The 20,239-nt window shown below is 42.8% G+C and overlaps 1 protein-coding gene across 2 annotated transcripts in view; it reads left to right on the forward strand.

Annotated features, from left to right (window-relative positions):
* The window catches only part of RGS14 (regulator of G protein signaling 14), a 70,333-nt gene that overhangs the window by 16,257 nt on the left and 33,837 nt on the right, over positions 1 to 20,239 (forward strand). Inside the window, exons 4-8 of one of the 2 annotated variants that reach the window (XM_029583366.1) lie at positions 90 to 182; positions 5,646 to 5,789; positions 6,686 to 6,829; positions 6,922 to 7,027; positions 19,130 to 19,242. In XM_029583366.1, the coding sequence (XP_029439226.1) occupies positions 90 to 182; positions 5,646 to 5,789; positions 6,686 to 6,829; positions 6,922 to 7,027; positions 19,130 to 19,242 (600 nt within the window). Of the gene's footprint in view, positions 1 to 89; positions 183 to 4,906; positions 5,790 to 6,685; positions 6,830 to 6,921; positions 7,028 to 19,129; positions 19,243 to 20,239 lie in introns of those variants that run through there. The other variant, XM_029583365.1, reaches the window with a different exon arrangement.

Genomic DNA, 20,239 nt, shown 5'->3' on the forward strand with positions numbered 1-20,239 from the left:
AATCTGTCTTTCCAGCACAAGCATGGTCATAAATGGCTCGCTCAGCAGTGTCTCCACGCTCTCCCTGATTGATTCTCCTTTCTTTCCAGGAGTTCCTGAGGAAGGAGTTCAGTGCAGAAAATATTTCCTTCTGGGAGGCTTGTGAGCGATTCCAGCGGATCCCAGCAGCTGACAGTCAGCAGGTACTGGGAACGGGGAATATCTGGAGCCGCTATCGACACCTTTATCTTTACCAAAAAGTCTAAATTTATTGCATGTTTCCATTCATTTCCATTGACAGTATTAGCAAGGAGTGATGTGTATTTCTTTAGCAGGGACCCAAAAAGCAAAGCGGAAGCCGATCAATAATGCTGGAAAGCAGGACAAATGGTAGTGATCGATATATCAAGGGATTCTTTATTGGAATATGCCCGACTCTGGCCGAGTTTCGCTCACGCAGGAGCTGCCTCAGGGGCTACTGTTCCAATGGTTATTTTTCATAAATCACACTTCAATGTGAGAGCAACACTTAGTGTTGATTAAAATTCTTGAGAATCAGTTCAACCATTGGCTTCGTTGAAAAATCCAAAGTAGGTTCATCATATCTCTGAAAAACCTGTTTCGCATGATCAGTAGAAAAAGCCAATGATTGAACTTTGATTCTCAAGAATTTTAATCAACACTAAGTGTTGCTCTCACATTGAAGTGTGATTTATGAAAAATAACCATTGGAACAGTGAGGTAGCTCCTGCGTGAGCGAAACTCGGCCAGAGTCAGGCATATTCCAGTAAAGAATCCCTTGATATATCGATCACTACCATTTGTTCTGCTTTCTTTAGCAGGGTACACTGACTCTCCCTGTTCTCTCCCTACATCCTGTCCTGTCCTCTCCTTTCTCTCCCTCCTACCCCTACATCCTGTCCTCCTCCTAGAACATAAGAACATGCCATACTGGGTCAGACCAAGGGTCCATCAAGCCCAGATCCTGTTTCCAACAGTGGCCAATCCAAGTCATAAGTAGCTGGCAAGTGCCCAAATATTAGATAAATCACAAGCTACTATTCCTTATTAATAGCAGTTTATGGATTTTTCCTCTAAGAATTTATCCAAACCTTTTTTAAACCCAGGAACACTAATTGCTGAAACCACATCCTCTGGCAATGAATTCCAGAGCTTAACTATGTACTGAGTGAAAAAGAATTTTCTTCGATTTGTTTTAAATGAGCTACTTGCTAACTTCATGGAGTCCCCCCTCCCCTGATCCTTCTATTATCTGAGAGAGTAAATAACCAATTTACATTAACTAGTTCAAGTCCTTTCATGATTTTGTAGACTTCTATCATATCCCCCTCTGTTGTCTCTTCTCCAAACTAAACAGCCCTAACTTCTTTAGCCTTTCCTCATAGGGGAGCTGTTCCATGCTCCTTATCGTTTTGGTCGCCCTTCTCTGCACTTTCTCCAGTGCAGCTATATCTGTTTTGAGATGCGGCAACCAGAATTGCACAGAGTATTCAAGGTGTGGTCCCTGCTATCTGCCTACTGCATCCTGTCCTCTCCCCAATATCCTGTCCTGTCCTCTCTCCCTCCCATCCCTACATCCCATCCTATCTCACCTCTCTCTCCTGACCCTATATTCAGTCCTGTCCTCTCCCTCTCTCCCTCCCATCCTGTCCCTGCTCTCGTTCTCTTCTGTCCTGCACATCCTGTCTTTTTATATTCTTTCTCTCCCTTGTCTCCCTCACTTGCGTGCTCTCTCTGTAACTGCCTACTTCCTGTCCTGTGTGCAACTCTCTCTCCAGTCCCCTACTTCCCATCTTGTCCCCCTCGCTCTCTCCCATTCCTACAATCCATCCTACCCCTCTCTTTTCTCTCTCATCTCCTATCTCCTGCAACCCATCTTGCCTCCCCCTCCTCTCTTTCTTCTCTGCTCCCTATATCCCGGCCTACATCAGATTCAGGAAACGCATTTGGCATGACAATTTAATCACACGTTACCGAAGTAATATGTAACGTGGTTAAAATCATTTGAGAAAAATATACATAATAGTGCTAATAATAATAAGAGCTCAAATTTCCCTGTCCATACTGACCTTGGTCAGCCTGTTTCTGGTCTGGGGTAGGATAAGTATACTCTGCTGCTATAGCAGGGCCATCGCTAAGGGTGTGCAGAGTAGGAAGTCTGCCTTGGGCCTTGTACTTTTGGTGGCTCTGTGCCACTGGGTCGGTACCACACCCTTTCCACATGGCTCAGGGCCATCACTGCGACTGCTCACAGGGTTTAAGCTGCTCCTTTTCAAACACTGGCCTGGGGGGAGAGATGACCCCAGTCCTGCTCTCCTGCTGGAGGGGAAGTGGGAGAAAATGCATTTCTGGTGTTGCACTGCTGCAGAGTCAGGTTTCATAGGATTTCCAGTTCAGTTTTTGTCTGCATCTTTCTATTTCTAATGTATGGTCTCTTTGTTCTATATTTGGCGAGGGCCTGACCGTGTTCTGTGTCTGGAGGGATTCTGCTAACATGCACTTTGTGTAGGGATCTGTAGCAGTCCTGTTTGTTGCAGCCTGGGTAGCTGCGGTTCGAGAGTGGACCCTTGAGCCGAACCACCCTGGGTAGAGTAGCTCGGGAGGCGAAGCCACAGGCACAGATCTTCACCCGGGAACCAGGAACCCCCCAGGAGGAGCCCGTAGGGTCCCAGTCCCTTGGGACTTCTGCACAGTGTAGTCTCTCTAGGAAAGCCCAGGCAAGGAGTAAGCACAGAGTCCAGCAGCAAGAGCCAATAGGCCAGGGAGCACAGAGCAAGCGGAAACAGGATCAGAGTCAGTAGTGTCTTGACTGGAGCTTGCAGGGTGCAATATGGGAGCCAGCAGCGAGTAGGCCAGAGCCTGGCAGGAAGTAGAAGGTCTCGGGACCCAAGACAGTCTGGTAGTGGTTCCAGCCCAGACCTGCAGGAGGCACTGTCCGGAGGACAGGAGCGTAGCAGCTGCGGAAGAGAAGCTGAGGACTGAGGCAGGCGACAGGCAGCGGTCGAGTCAGGAACGAGCAGAGGTCGGTGGCTGGCGGCAGGCAGAAGCAGAGTCAGGAACAAGCAGAGGTTGGTGGCTGGCGGCAGGCAGAAGCAGAGTCAGGAACAAGCAGAGGTCGGTGGCTGGCGGCAGGCAGGAGCAGAGTCAGGAACGAGCAGAGGTCGGTGGCTGGCGGCAGGCAGAAGCAGAGTCAGGAACGAGCAGAGGTTGGTGGCTGGCGGCAGGCAGGAGCAGAGTCAGGAACGAGCAGAGGTTGGTGGCTGGCGGCAGGCAGAAGCAGAGTCAGGAACGAGCAGAGGTCGGTGGCTGGCGGCAGGCAGGAGCAGAGTCAGGAACGAGCAGAGGTCGGTGGCTGGCGGCAGGCAGAAGCAGAGTCAGGAACAAGCAGAGGTCGGTGGCTGGCGGCAGGCAGGAGCAGAGTCAGGAACGAGCAGAGGTCGGTGGCTGGCGGCAGGCAGGAGCAGAGTCAGGAACGAGCAGAGGTTGGTGGCTGGCGGCAGGCAGAAGCAGAGTCAGGAACGAGCAGAGGTCGGTAGCTGAAGCAGAACAATGGAAGTGCAACTAAGAACTACACACAGTAGCGACCCTCGTTGCAAGGCAATGAGAGGACTGAGGGACACCGGTTATATCGGGCTTGGGGCGTGGCGTGGTCAGCTCAGGCAGGGTCAGGCTTCCGTTTAGCGTACGTCCATAACGCGCGTCCCCGCGTGTGCGCAGGGCGGCAGCGAGACGGCCCAGCAATGGCGGACGCCCTGAATGCTCAGCAGAGCCGCAGAGGCAGCGTTCCCGGCCTTGGAGGTGAGTCCTGAACACGGCTAGCAAGGGGGAAGTGGTAGAGACCGCAACACTGTTTTCCCAATAGGAGGTGCATTGGTCAGAGCCGTAGTCTGCCTATGGCCGATATGGCCACTATGAAAAGGCGCCGCTACCACTGCCGTGAGCCAAGGAGAGCAGTGCGGCTGGTGTACACGAAAAAAGAAAATGCAGCACTGCCCTGTGAAATCAATGGCGTGGTCGGCGTGGCCTTAGTAAGTGGAAAAGCACTGTGGCCCTGCTAGCAACGCTGCTGATTCTGGCAGGACCGCGCTGCTTTGGAGGAGGAGAAGGAGGAGGAGGAGCGCGCCCTGCTGGAAGGAGTCTAGTGCCCCTTGGGCTGGAAGTCATTCCCTTGGGTATGGGGGCTGAAGAAGGAGACTGCTGCTGCCTGCTATGAGTGAGTGTGGGACTAGAGAGCATGCGTGCATGTGTGTGTAGGAGAGTGAGAGAGCATGTATGTGGGACAGTGAGAGAGAACATGTGTGGAGAGGGAGCATGTGTGTGCACAACTACCCCATTTCCTCTTCCTGCTAATCCATGATAATGTCAGGGCATCTGGAAATGAAAAGTTCCAAGGTACGGATAATGGGGAATTTTTTAAAATCCTTATTTTAATTGTTGGATGTGATTTGATATGTCTGTTTTGAAATATGTTATTGATGTTTGGGATATTTTTGTATGAGTTTTTAATTTTTGAATGTTATTCTATTCATTAATTGTTTTGAATTATTATTTTTATTGGTATGCTTTTACTAATTTTGTTTTATGAGGAATGGTAATGTTTCAGTTTTTTACATTGTTGCAGTGCATACAGAATTTGGCTTGTTGTGGTTTCCAGTTCAGTTTTTGTCTGTACATTTCTATTTATACTGTATGGTCTCTTTATTCTGTATTTGAGGGCCTATCTGTGTTTTGCATGTGACCGAAGTGAGTTATTCTGTTAGTGTGTAGTTTTTATGTAATAATCTATATATCAGCTTGGCTTGTTCTGTTTTCTAATAGGGGGTGTATTACTATTTTAGGCCTGGTGTAATATTTACAGTGTTAACTTTCATAGGCAGAGCTGTTGCTGTTTGAGTGCTGGCAGTTAGTGTTGTTTTGAAACAGAAAGTTTATTGCATTCCACATTCAATCACTGTCTGGATAGCAAAGTTAGCTGAATAAACTTATATGGCTAACTCATCTCCTCCCAGTTATGTCCCTAGTACACCCCTAACTTAGCCGGCTGAGTGCCCAAATCTTCATTGGCTGGCTGACTCCTTTCGAATATGAACTTCCTAATGTCTGTTTGCAGAACAGGAGATAGGGTTTGTATTGCCCCTTTCTGTATAGTTGGATGTTAATGACAGACCTGGGGATTGGTTGAATGATGCTATCAAATACTTTTAATAGTAGTTTTGCTGGGGGGGGGGGGGGAAGTGAGGTTTCTAATTGCATAGAGGTTTTTCTTGTACTTTCTTTATAACCATTTTAAAACTTCCAGATGCCTTAGTGTCAGCTGACAGGTATGTATGCTCTCTAGGAAAGCTCTACCCCCACCTGGCACTGGATTCACTTTATCACAGCTCCCAATCCCCTCCAAACCTCCCCACCTGCCCTACCTTTCCTTCCCTCTCTCCCCGAGAAATCATCTGTCCCCTCCTTCCCGCACTTCATGGCAGAGAGAGTGGGGGGAGCAGCTCAGACCTGTTGCAACTGCTTCCTTCTGCAGTCAAAACCCCACAGGGCTCTGGCAGAGGAGAACACATCAGGTAAGCTGTGCTCCCCCCCCCCCTTCCTCTCTCTCTTACCCCCTACATAACGCGCTGTTCCTCGTTTCCCATCACCAGCTCTCGCAGGAGTGCCACAGGATCTATGATGTCTTCCTGTCCAGCACTTCCTGCAGTCCTGTTAACATCGATTGCCAAGCCACGCTGACTGAGGAGGGCTTACGCACACCCACCCCAGATATGTTTCGGCTCCAGCAACTCCAGGTAAGACCATTTCCAGCTAATCAGAAGCCAAATCAGCAACTACCTGCTGTGGGTAAAGTCTGACTTGTGAGGGCTCCTTAATGTTACACTTATTTATTTTATTTAAAAATACTTATAGCATGCTTAGAATAAATAAATTCATGCTAAGCGGATTACAAAAGTAAACACTACAACATAAAAACATCAAACATGACATCATAATACGTACTTAAACCGACATTTATAAATATAAAATTCCACCTATACATACTGCTATCAAACCACTGCACCGCACCAAATGCCTCCTTAAAAAGATGTGCTTTAAGCATTTCCCACAAGTTTTATATCCTGCATCTGCCTTGGCTCTGCAGGTAAATCATTGTATAGAGAGGGCTTGACTTCTTGTCTTCTGTAATCAAGCTGCACCCACTGCTGGCACTCGTAAAAGGCACTGACCAAGAGAATAAAATTTGAACAGTCTTGTTAAAAGACTTGGAGTATCAGATTGCAAGGGCTTAAACACCATTATTATGACCTTAAATTTTAACCTCTGAGCAACTGGCAACCGGTGTAATCGTTGTAACTGGGGAGTGATGTTCAAAAGGAGCTGCTGCATGGCTTTTTCAGTAACTCAAGCACCTGTAAAGGATTCTGCAGCAGAGAATAACCGGATGGATCCAAATGACAGAGCATTCTTAATTTATAAAAAGCCCTTTAGAAGGAAGAGAGTTTAAGTGAGGAATAAACTGTAAGTAGCTATCAAAACAAAACCCCAAATGTATAACTTGTTGCCCATTTATTGAGGCGGGGGGCCTGACAGTGCCCTCCCCTGCTGCGGCCCAGTCCTTTCCTCTTCCTGCCCACCCACAATCTTCCCTCCCACTTCCATCAACGTTTCCTCTTCCTCTTCCTTCCAGGTCTTTAACCTGATGAAGTACGACAGTTACTCTCGCTTCGTGAAGTCTCAGCTGTACCTGCAGTGCATCCTGGCAGAAGTGGATGGACGCCCCCTGCCGGAGCTTTCTCTTCCACACACTGACGGGCCTTCAGATGTCAGCAAGGTCTGCAAGCTTGATCTTACTGGGAGTGGGGGACTGACTTCCCACTCCTCTCTAGGCCTTGCTGTGAACACGAGTTTTCTGTTTCTATTTAGAAGAAGCTGAAGTCAGGAAAGGCTCTGGGAGCAGAGACACTCGGCCGTTCTGCCAAACCAACCAGAAGGTCATTCAGGAAAAGGGAAAGGCGAGAAATGTGGACAGGTGAAAGGGAAAAACGGGGTAAAATTGTGCTAAGTGGGGGAAAGCCTTTCTGTTGGGATAAGTCATGGGCTCGCTTGTCAGGATGAGCACTGCTAGGAAGGGGAAAAACCTCCAGAAAGTATTTGAAAAGTGTTAGCAGAGGCAAAACACATACAGCACTTTCAAGATTAGACATCTGTAGGAACCTTCAGGTTCAGTTTCCTGTGAATTTATCAGGATTTATTGCAAGAAGAATAAAATGAAAAAAATAACTAAGCATTTCTCCAGGTAAATATCATTTTTTTTCCTTATAATAAACATTGACACATTCCTTATAATAAACATTGATACATTCCTGGCAAAAATACAATAAAAACTGACAGTGAAGGTTCCTACACACAAACGAGTCCCTGGAAAAATACCTAACACTTGAATATCAATGTTGTTTTTTTTTCCTTTATTTTCAAAATTTCAACAAATTATAACAAGTATACATTCTTGCTAGGGAAATACTGTACACTTTCCCAGATACAATAAAGAAAAGGAAAAATGGAAAACTAATTCAATTAAAAAGTCCGTGTACTGAAATAAAGGTAATAAAGGAGAACAAACATTCAAAGCGGATCAATAAAGAAATACTATAATGAGATAATCATTTTGATTAGATTGCCAAGCTATTATACATTCGGACCACAAGTGTGCTATCATGGGTATGAGATTCCAAAAAGCCTTTCAACTGGTCTATCTCAAAGAAGACATAGTTAGCATCCTTATATGTTATGGCACATTTACATGGATAACGTAACATAAATCTCGCTCCCAATTTCAACACCTCTGATCTTAACATAAGAAATGTTTTTCTCTTAATTTGTGTACATTTAGTCAGATCTGGGTAAACCCAGATCTTTTGGCCATAAAATAATGAATTTCTTTTACAAAAAAACATCCTCAGAATATTATTACGTTCTGATATAAATGCAAACGTCACTAGTACTGACCTCCTCTGAGATATTTCTGTCTCACTCGAAATTTCTAATATATTAGAAATATCCAGCTGATCAGGCTGATCTCTCTCCCCCTGATCTCTCATATTAGCTTGTGGAAGATAATAGATCTTAGTAATTACTGGTAAAAAGCGGGCACTGGAATATCCAGTACCTTCTGTAAGTAAGATTTAAATAATTCTAACGGAGATGTCAGCCTAATCACAGGGAAATTTAGCACTCTTAAATTACACATTCTAGAAGCATTCTCTAGACTTTCCAATCTTCTATTTATTATCATTTCTGATTTTACCAAATTCTGAGATATTTTTTCAGTTTGTATAACTCTTTTGTCTAAATCTTCTAATTTTTGATTGTATGTGGATATTAAATTTGTATTTATCAAAACTTAATTTTTAATATCCATAGTAGACTGTGTTAACTTTGCTAATGAACACTCGATAGCTTTCAATTCTCCACATATGCCCTCCAAAGTTACAGATGACATATTTTGTTGTAACACCTCCAGTTTCAAAGCCTTTGGATTCTCTTTCACCCTGCTTTCACTTGTGCTCATTCCCCCTTCTTGTCTTGATGTTCTGGGGGTAGCTATCTCTCTCTCATTGCGAGGATTTTGTTCTTCAACAACCTCTTGTTCCCTTATCCCGTCGGACAAATTTGGGAGCCCAGACTCAACTTCCAGGATCTCCCCAACACTGCAGCATTCCCACAGTCTCCTGTGCCCTATTGGGGATAATCAATGTTTTTTTTAATCAAATGACCAAGACTGGCCCCATGAAAACAAAGACTAGGAAACAGATAATGTGTAGTGTGATAAGTGTACATGATAAGATGCTGTGATGATGTTTATACAACATATACAGATAATGTGTAGTGTGATAAGTGTACATGATAAGATGCTGTGATGATGTTTATACAACATATACAACATACAAATGCAGGCCCAATACCCCCCTACACCCACGACACCACTCTCATATAAAAACTATCCTCCCCTCCATGATCTCCCCCCCCTCTTACCCAAATTATCGGTCTCACTGCTCTATCCCTCGTACTCCTCAATGTCCAGTCTCTAAACAAAAAGATACCTCTTCTCTGCAACCTACTCACTGACCAAGACCCAGATATCTGTGCCTTAACAGAGACCTGGCTAAAGGATTCCGATACTGTTCTCCTAAATCAGCTTCCGTCCGAAACATACGACACTTTCTCCATCCCCAGGCCAAAAAGGAAAGGTGGAGGTCTACTTTTAATCATAAAGAAAAAATTTCACATGATTCTCCACCCTACCTCTCCCCCTCCAAAAATTGAAATAGGCCTCTTCAAATCCCCCTCTTTACAATTATGCCTCATTTACGCTCCCCCAGGTACCCTACATAATAACCCGTCGACCCTCATTGAATACCTTGCAACGAACATTTCCATTGACATTCCAGCCATCATACTTGGAGACTTCAACTTGCATGTGATAGCTCCCCCCGCACCCCTTCATGTGATGCTTTTCTTGAATCATTAATGCTTTAGGCTATAAGCAATTGATCCATTTTCCTACTCACAAGGCGGGCCATACCCTCGACCTACTCTTCACCAATGCCCTCATACAAACTGACCCCCCCTTCTCACACACCCATCCCCTGGTCAGATCATCACCTCATTAAAACCTCTCTCTCCATTAAGACACCCTCCTGCCATGACAACACATACAAAACCATTCATTACAGAAAAAAATTGCACCAGAGATGACCTTATATCAGCTCTCGACACAAACTTGACCACCTCGAGCTCACCAATGCAGATACAGCACTTGTTTCCTGGTATGACATTACCAACAGCATAGCTAACACCACCTGTCCCCTGCAATCTAAACGTGTCTGTCCGCAAAACAACAAGAGTAAGAAACCATGGTACTCCCAAGAGCTAAAAAACCTTAAACAACAACTTCGGAAATCTGAAAAGATCTGGCGTAAGAATCCCTCACATACTCACCTGGCACAATTTAAATCCTCCCTAAACCTCTATAGTGACAAACTTAACATGACAAAGCGAGACTTCTATGCCAACAAAATACACCAATTCCAATACAATCCTAAAGTACTATACGACTACGTGAATTCACTCACCAAGACAACTACTCCCGACATCCCCTGATGTAGTAGCCAAATCCAAATGCGAAGAACTTGCCACGTTCTTCCAAACCAAAGTAGATAAATTGCTATCCAAGTTCTCCTCCTCTACCGGTCCCAGCAACCACTTCGAATTGGACATCAATCAAACAAAGACCAGTAACTATACTAAAGTTCTCTCCTCCCTAGACTGCACTTCAACATTAGAAATAGAAACCTTTATCAAGAAAGCCAAACCGTCCACTCACCCATCTGACACTATACCCACTAAACATCTCCTCACAATACCCAACATCATTGCCAAACCTTTAACAAAAATCATTAACCTGTCCATTAACTCTGGGCAGGTACCCCTCCCCCTGAAACAGGCAATTGTCAAACCTATTCTAAAGAAGCCCAAACTTGACCCCTCTGATCCAGCTAATTATCGCCCTATATCAAATCTTCCATTCATTTCTAAACTCCTTGAAAAAACTGTCAACAAGCAACTCCACAGAATACCTTGAAGATAATCATATCCTTGCCCCGCACAATACGGTTTTCGGAAATCTCATAGTACTGAGACTCTTTTACTTTCCCTGACAGACCACATTATCAAAGGATTTGAGAAAGGGCAATCATACATTCTTGCCTTCCTTGACATATCCTCCGCTTTTGACACCGTCAGCCATCCTATTCTCCTACAGCGGTTGACTGAAATTGGCATTACAGGCGTTGCCCACAACTGGTTCAATTCCTACCTCAGCAACAGAGATTACAAAATTCAATTAGGAAATCACGTATCCAAGGCTATCCCCCTCAACCGAGGTGTCCCCCAGGGTTCTTCCCTATCCTCAACCCTATTCAATATTTACATCCTACCTCTCTGTTACTTCCTTTCCAGTCTAAATCTCCCTCATTACATATACGCTGATGATGTTCAGCTGCTCATACCCATCACCGACTCTTTATCGAAAACCATGGATTTCTGGAATGAAACCCTCTTTTCCATTAACAATCTCCTATCTTCCATCCACCTAGCCCTTAATACCATGAAAACTGAAATCATGCTCATCTCACCCCAAAACCAACCAATCCTCCCCCCTATTACGCAGTTCCAATTTGCCCAACAAGTCCGTGATCTGGGAATCATCCTTGATGGTCATGTCACACTTAAGAAATTCATCAATAACATACTCAAAGACGGCTTCTTTAAACTCCACACACTAAAAAAACTCAAACCCCTACTACATCCCCCCGATTTCCGTACAGTGCTTCAAACTACAATCTTTGCCAAGACTGACTACTGCAATTCCCTACTTCTCGGCCTACCCAACAATGCCATCCATCCCATTCAAATTCTGCAAAACACCACAGCCCGGATCTTGACCAACTTACGTAAACATGACCATATTACCCCTGTTCTAAAAGATTTACATTGGCTTCCAATAGCTTCCCGCATACAATATAAGGCGCTCTCTCTAATCCATAAGGCCTTATACAACCCTGAAATGAACTGGTTCAATGATTCCTTCCATTTACACCAGTCTAATAAGCCTACCAGACATGCACACCTTGCAACCATGCCTATCCCTTCTCCTAAACTCTACAAACTTACTTCCACGAGAGCCCGTGCATTATCGATAGCCGGGCCGACCCTCTGGAATACAATGCCAGTTGACTTACGGCAAGAGGAATGCCTCAAATCTTTCAAGCGGAAGCTTAAGACCTGGCTCTTTGCTAAAGCATACACCTAATTTTTCTCTCTTCCTATCCATTATTTCCACCTTCCACTCCCCCCTCCACTTTCCCCTTCACTGTCCCTCTCTCCCCTCCCCTCTTTCCCCCCTCCTACTTCTTTCCCCCGCTCCTCCCTCCTTCTCAGCTCTCCTCTCTCCTCTTCCCCTTTCTCCCTCACTAGCCTGCCTGCACTTCTTAGTCTTTATTTTCCATTGTACATATGTATATAATTGCAAACGTTGTTATAATATAATTTAATGCAAACTGTCCCATGTTATCTCCCACCCCCTTTTAATACCTTGTTCGCATGTTTTAATCGTTCAATGTAAAGCGCCATGCGTGGCGCCAGTTTATGTTACAATGTGAACCGATATGATATCCTGGATGAATGTCGGTATATAAAAATTTTAAATAAATAAATAAATAAATAAATAAATATTTCATGATTCTGTAAACCGTTCTGATGGCGAAACCGAATGACGGTATACAAAACACATTAAATAAATAAAACACATATATGTTTAATGTTAGTATATATATGTGTGTAGGATAAAAATAATGTATAGTGTGAGTGTATATGTTTAATGTTAGTATATATCTGTGTAGGATAAAAATAATGTATAGTGTGAGTGTATGTATTTAATGTTAGTATATATATGTGTGTAGGATAAAAATAATGTATAGTGTGAGTGTATATGTTTAATGTTAGTATATATATGTGTGTAGGATAAAAATAATGTATAGTGTGAGTGTATATGTTTAATGTTAGTATATATATCTGTGTAGGATAAAAATAATGTATAGTGTGAGTGTATGTATTTAATGTTAGTATATATCTGTGTAGGATAAAAATAATGTATAGTGTGAGTGTATATGTTTAATGTTAGTATATATATGTGTAGGATAAAAATAATGGGGCAGATTTTCAAAGGGTTATGCGCATAACCCCTGAAAAGTTGCCCCTTCCATCCCCTGCGTGCGCTGAGCCTATCTCGGGGACTTACGCGCATCCCGGGGCTTTCCTGGGGGGCGTGTCGGGGCGTGTCGTAGCGGCGCGTCATCGGGGGTGTTCCGGGGTGTGGCTGCGGCCCCCGGACCATCTCCTAGACCGGAACATGGTGCGCCGGCAGCCGGCCGGTGCGCAAAAGTTACTGCCTCAGGCAGGCGTAACTTGTAAAATAAAGGTAAGGGGGGAATTAGTTAGGGATGGGGGTGGGATAGATAGGGGAAGGGAGGGGAAGGTGGGGGGGGGGGGGCCAGAAGGAAAGTTCACTCTGAGGCTGCTCCGATTTTGGAGCGGCCTTGGAGGGAACGGAGGATGGCTGTGCGGCTCGGCGCACACAGGCTGCCGATTTTGCGCAGCCTTGCGCGCACTGACCTGGTATTTTATAACGTGCGCGCGGCAGCACGCGCATGTTATAAAATCGGGAGTAGATTTGTTCGTGCTGGGTTTGCATGAACAAAATCTACTCCCGTGCGCACCTTTTAAAATCTACCCCAATATGTAGTGTGAGTGTATGTATTTAATGTTAGTAAATGTGTGTAGGATACAGATATAATGGTAGTAAGAGTGTATATGTTTAATGTTAGTATATGTGTGTAGGATACAGATATAATGGTAGTAAGAGTGTATATGTTTAATGTTAGTAAATGTGTGTAGGATAAAAATAATGAGTAGTGTGAGTGTATATGTTTAATGTTAGTAAATGTATGTAGGATAAAAATAAAGTGTAGTGTGAGTATATATGCTTAATGTTAGTAAATGTGTGTAGGATACAGATATATTGGTAGTAAGAGTGTATATGTTTAATGTTAGTATATGTGTGTAGGATACAGATATAATGGTAGTAAGAGTGTATATGTTTAATGTTAGTAAATGTGTGTAGGATAAAAATAATGAGTAGTGTGAGTGTATATGTTTAATGTTAGTAAATGTGTGTAGGATAAAAATAATGTATTTAATGTTAGTATGTATGTGTGTAGGATACAGATCTAATATAGTGTGAGTGTATATGTTTAATGTTACTATATGTGTGTACGATGCAGATATAATGTAGTGTGAGTGTATATGTTTAATGTTAGTATATGTGTGTGGGATACAGATATAATGTAGTGTGAGTGTATATGTTTAAAGTTACTATATGTGTGTAGAATACAGATATAATTTAGTGAGAGTGTATATGTTTAATGTTACTATATGTGTGTACAATGCAGATATAGGGGCGGATTTTAAGAGCCCTGCTCGCCGGTAAGCCTATTTTCCATAGGCCTACCGGCGCGCGCAGAGCCCCGGGACTCGCGTAAGTCCCGGGGTTTTCGGAGGGGGGCATGTCGGGGGCGTGTCGGGGGCGGGCCCGGTCGTCGCGGCGTTTCGGGGGCGTGTCGGCAGCGTTTTGGGGGCGTGGCTACGGCCCGGGGCGGTCCGGGGGCGTGGCCGCGCCCTCCGTACCCGCCCCCAGGTCGCGGCCCGGCGCACAGGAGGCCCGCTGGCGCGCGGGGATTTACGTCTCCCTCCGGGAGGCGTAAATCCTCCGACAAAGGTAAGGGGGGGGTTTAGACAGGGCCGGGCGGGTGGGTTAGGTAGGGGAAGGGAGGGGAAGGTGAGGGGAGGGCAAAGGAAGTTCCCTCCGAGGCCGCTCCGATTTCGGAGCGGCCTTGGAGGGAACGGGGTAGGCAGGCGCGCTCGGCGCGCGCCGGCTATACAAAATCAATAGCCTTGCGCGCGCCGATCCAGGGATTTTAGTGGATACACGCGGCTCCGCGCGTATCTACTAAAATCCAGCGTACTTTTGCTTGAGTCTGATGCGCAAGCAAAAGTAGGCTGATCGCGCTTCTTTTAAAATCTACCCCATAATGTAGTGTGAGTGTATATGTTTAATGTTAGTATATGTGTGTAGGATACAGATATAATGTAGTGTGAGTGTATATGTTTAAAGTTACTATATGTGTACGATGCAGATATAATGTAGTGTGAGTGTATATGTTTAATGTTAGTATATGTGTGTAGGATACAGATATAATGTAGTATGAGTGTATATGTTTAATGTTACTATATGTGTACGATGCAGATATAATGTAGTGTGAGTGTATATGTTTAATGTTTGTATATGTGTGTAGGATACAGATATAATGTAGTGTGAGTGTATATGTTTAAAGTTACTATATGTGTGTAGAATACAGGTATAATTTAGTGTGAGTGTATATGTTTAATGTTAGTATATGTGTGTGTAGGATACAGATATAATTTAGTGTGAGTGTATATGTTTAATGTTAGTATATGTGTGTAGGATACAGATATAATGTGTAGTGTGAGTGTAGATGTTATGTTTAATGTTACTATATGTGTGTAGGATACAGATATAATGTAGTATGAGTGTATATGTGTGTGGTCTCTTTTCTTTTTGCCTGTCAAAATTCTAGCAGTGGAATTTTGCAATATTTGGAGTGGTTTAATAGTAACTTGAGGTAGCCCTAATAACAGAGAGTTACAGTAGTCTGTGCTCGCGAATATCATTGCCTGTAGGACTGTACGAAAATTATTCAGTGTTAGCAGGGGTTTCACTCTTCTAAGGACCATTAGTTTGGTGTAACCTTCTTTTAATTTCTGTGAAATGTGTTGTTTCATGTTAAGCTCAGGGTCAATTATTATTCCTAGATTCCGTACTTTTATTGCTAACTCTACAGTTTGATTATTTTTGATTGCGATTGTAGGTTGTGTAGGGTGTATATTTTTTCGTTCTAGATGTAAGAATTCAGTTTTATCAATGTTTATTACCAGTTCTATTTGGTTTAGGAGTTGTTTGATTATTTCAAGATACATATTAGCCAGTTTCATAGTTTCTTCGATTGTGTTTATGATGGGTAACAGTAGTTGTATGTCATCCGCGTATATGTAGTGTATTATTCCAAGTCTAGCGAGTAGGTGACATACTGGGAGGAGATAAATGTTAAAGAGTGTTGTGGACAGGGCTGAATCCTGTGGGACTCCTGTTTGTAGTTTAACTTTGTCTGATAGTGTGTTTTTGATTTATACTTGGAAAAATCTGTTGCTTAAGTATGACTCAAACCAGTTTATTGTTTTGTTATTGAGTCCTATTTCTTTTAGTTTATTGATTAGTATTTTGTGATTTACAGTGTCAAATGCTGCCGAGAGATCCAATAGAATCAGAATGTAATGTGTTCCTGTATCAAAGCCTCTTAAGATATTGTCTGATAAAGCTATGCAGATACAGAATAGTTGTATGTGCAAGCATTCACTGAGAGTAAGTCCTTTGGGGTATGCATCATTATCACCATCGTGCAGCACTTGCTCTGTGCACAACTGTGGGCCTCACAGTAGCTCAATGACAACAGTGTAACGGAGGGGATGGTAGGCCTTACGCAACAAACTGGAGAAGAATGAGGCAACAGAATCAGACAGTAAGCGTTGCACAATGGTGACACTTGTGTTACTACAAGTGCCTTCCTCAAAGAGCTTACCTAACCATACACAGTTGCACATACAGTTTTGTGCACAGTGATAACAACTATGCTAAGTGCCTGCACCAAAGGGAAATAGCTTTTTTTTCATCTTTATACCTACCTAGGGAGCTTTTTCAGTTTTAAAATCATGTTTTATGAGCACTATGCAGATTTTTGTGTGTGCCTTTTAAGTTAACGTGCTTTTTTTAAACTCCTGATGCATTTGCATACCATTAGTTTACTGCATTAGGAGTTAACTCAGTTTTTACCTCATGAGTAAAGAAAACCTGAGCTAAAATTTAGCTTACATTTTATTAGACCAAGCCAATATAGCACTAAATCAGTTACAGACACCCGGAACTTGCTATGGATCCAACTTCTAAGCTGGCCTAGTTTCTTGTTTATACAGGATAATCCTGTTTTTAAAGAAATTGTCCTATGCCCTTCTTAAGAAAGAATAGGCCATACAATTGTGCCATTTTAAAATCTGGTAATACACGGAAAAAGATATTTGACTGAATTTCATACATGACACATAGGAACACATCTTATGATTTTAAAAAGGGAAGTGCATCATTATCCCCTAAACCTTCCTCACCATTCACTCTCATACTCCTTTCTGCTCCTTCCAACAATGCTACACACAAATACTAAACATATACACTAATATTACATACACTTATCCTAACCCTATACACTGAACATATACATTAACACTACATACACATAGACTAAACAGTAAACATATACACTAACCATATACACACATATACTAAACACTGAACATATACATTAACACTACATACACATATACTAACCTTATACACACATATACTAAACACTGAACATATACTCTAACTCTATACACACATCTACAAACCCTATATACACACATATACTAAACACTGAACATATGCATTAACACTACATACATGTATACTAACCCTATACACACATATACTAAACACTAAACATATACCCTAACCCTATACACACATACTAAACACTAAACATATATATTAACACTACATACATAAACACTAACCCTATACACACATCTACAAACGCTATACACACATATACTATGGATCCAACTTCTGGGCAGACTGGATGGGCCATTTGGTCTTCTTCTGCCGTCATTTCTATGTTTCTATGTTTCTATACTAAACACTAAACATATACATTAACACTACATACACATACACTAACCCTATACATCCATGTACTAACACTAAACATATATACTAATACTACACATATATACTAACACTGCACACATTACTAACACTATATGCATGTACTAACACTAAACATATACACTAACACTATATACACATACACTAACCCTATACATCCATGTGCTAACACTATACACATGTACTAACACTAAACATATACACTAACACTACATACACATACACTAACCCTAAACAACCATGTACTAACATATACACTAATACTACACACATATACACTGTACACATGTACTAACGCTAAACATATACACTAACACTACATACACATATACTAACCCTATACATCCATGTACTAACATATACACTAATACTACACATATATACTAACACTGTACACATTACTAACACTATATGCATGTACTAACACTAAACATATACACTAACACTATATACACATACACTAACCCTATACGTCCATGTGCTAACACTATACACATGTACTAACACTAAACATATACACTAATACTACACACATATACTAACACTGTACACATGTACTAACGCTAAACATATACACTAACACTACATATACATACACTAACCCTATACAGCCATGTACTAACACTAAACATGTACACTAATACTACACACATATACTAACACTGTACACATGTACTAATGCTAAACATATACACTAACACTACATATACATACACTAACCCTATACAGCCATGTACTAACACTAAACATGTACACTAATACTACACACATATACTAACACTGTACACATGTACTAATGCTAAACATATACACTAACACTACATACACATACACTAACCCTATACATCCATGTACTAACACTAAACATATACACTAACCCTATACATCCATGTGCTACCACTATACACATGTACTAACACTAAACATATACACTAATACCACACACATATACTAACACTGTACACATGTACTAACGTTAAACATATACACTAACACTACATATACATACACTAACCCTATACCATGTACTAACACTAAACATGTACACTAATACTACACACATATACTAAAGATAAAATTGAAAACTTAAGAACAAAAATCCCTAACACAACCAAATAAGAGATTAAGATGCCCAGAAGGGACGTCAACATATGGTCAGAATTTGAAGAGATATCACAAATTGAAGTCGAGAACATGATAAACAAACTGAACCCTGCTCCTCACTCAATTGACACCATACCCATAATGGAATTTTAAAAACTATCGGGGCCCTGGGGCAGAGGGTCTCTGGCTTGGAGTCCCAGATTTAGATCCCCTAGGATTGGAAATGTAATGCTGGGTGACTGGTGGAGAAAAGTTAAGTCAAATATCTGGGGCTAGTGTTAGTGTTTGGTAATGTCCCAGCCTGGAGTGGCAGCACCGTGGAGTAATAACGACGAATGATTTCATTAACATGGGATTTACATGGAGGAGAGGACTGGTAATCTGTCAGTAAAAATGTGTGCTCAGCCCAGGGATAACCCCTGCTGGCTGAAGGTCAGTGCTTCAGCATCCTTACTCCCTTCCTCTTGCTATGTAATCTGCCTTTGCTGCTTTTAAATAAATCATTCTGCTTTCCAGACACGTCAGAAGGAGAATGTCTCTTGTCACCACGCCGTGAGTCCCAGGGTTCACTGAGTTCTGCCGCAAGCATGGAGCTGGGCTTTCTCTCTTCATTAAACACCAAATGTGAGGTAATAAGTGATTGATTTTATCAGCATCCTGTGCTCCTGTGTCGTCCTCAGAGGGCAGCAGAGAAGGGCTGCAAACTGCTCTGCTTTTAGGTGCTGATATGTTTTACATTTCAGGCAGCAACAGGCCAATTATCAAGAAAAGGCTTTGGGATACATTTTGGCCACCTACCTTAAACTGATTTTCAGCTGAATATAACAACCTGGATTTCTTAGTGGCTAAACGTTAGTCACCTAGAATGAGGGCTCTCAGGCTTTCAGCACCTAAAATCAGTACTAGCCAGCTCTGTCCCCTCCCCTCATCTTCCACTGGTCACAAAAAAGTGAAAGTTTGGGGCGAATCACCTTTCAAATGTTGGCCTGGGTGTGCAGACTGCTCTCCCTCCTCCAGTAGATTCCCTGGCGATCTCTTCTCATTCCCTCCCCTTCAGCCCCCCTCCCCACAATTCATCCTCTAGGGTGACTTCACTCTTCTCTCCTGCCGGCTTGATGTCCAGTGTTGCTCTGATGGCTCTTCTGGCAGGCAGGAAAGGAGAGGATCACGGGGAGATGACCGGGGAGGCTGCTGGCAGTGTGCCCCATCCAACGTTTGAAAGCAGCAGGAGGGAGGAGAGAGAGTGGGGGCTGGAGGGCTGCAGGAGGGAGGGATAGAGGACTGGGGCAGTGCTAGATCTAGCTGCTGTTACCTTCCTTCCCCTTGCCTGATCCCCATCCCTGGCTACTCACATTACTGAACACAAGTCCGTTTCAGAGGGGCAGTTTGTTCTCCTAAGTTTGAAAGGTGCCTAAAGCCTTAGACAATTGATCTGTATAATAGAAGCTATGACCCTGGGCTAATGTTGTAGTTAGCCTGGTCTGTTTCATAATTTTATTCTGGTCTCCAGGGGAAAGCACACTATAAACATGTAAATAAAAGAAAGCATTTTCACTGCATTGCCCTCCCTCAATGTCTCTAAAAGCCTGCACCGGGTTCCCCACACAGAGAGGAGGAAAATAGCAC

The sequence above is a fragment of the Rhinatrema bivittatum genome, chromosome 18, assembly GCF_901001135.1.
Source record: "Rhinatrema bivittatum chromosome 18, aRhiBiv1.1, whole genome shotgun sequence".
NCBI classification, from domain to species: Eukaryota; Metazoa; Chordata; class Amphibia; order Gymnophiona; family Rhinatrematidae; genus Rhinatrema; species Rhinatrema bivittatum.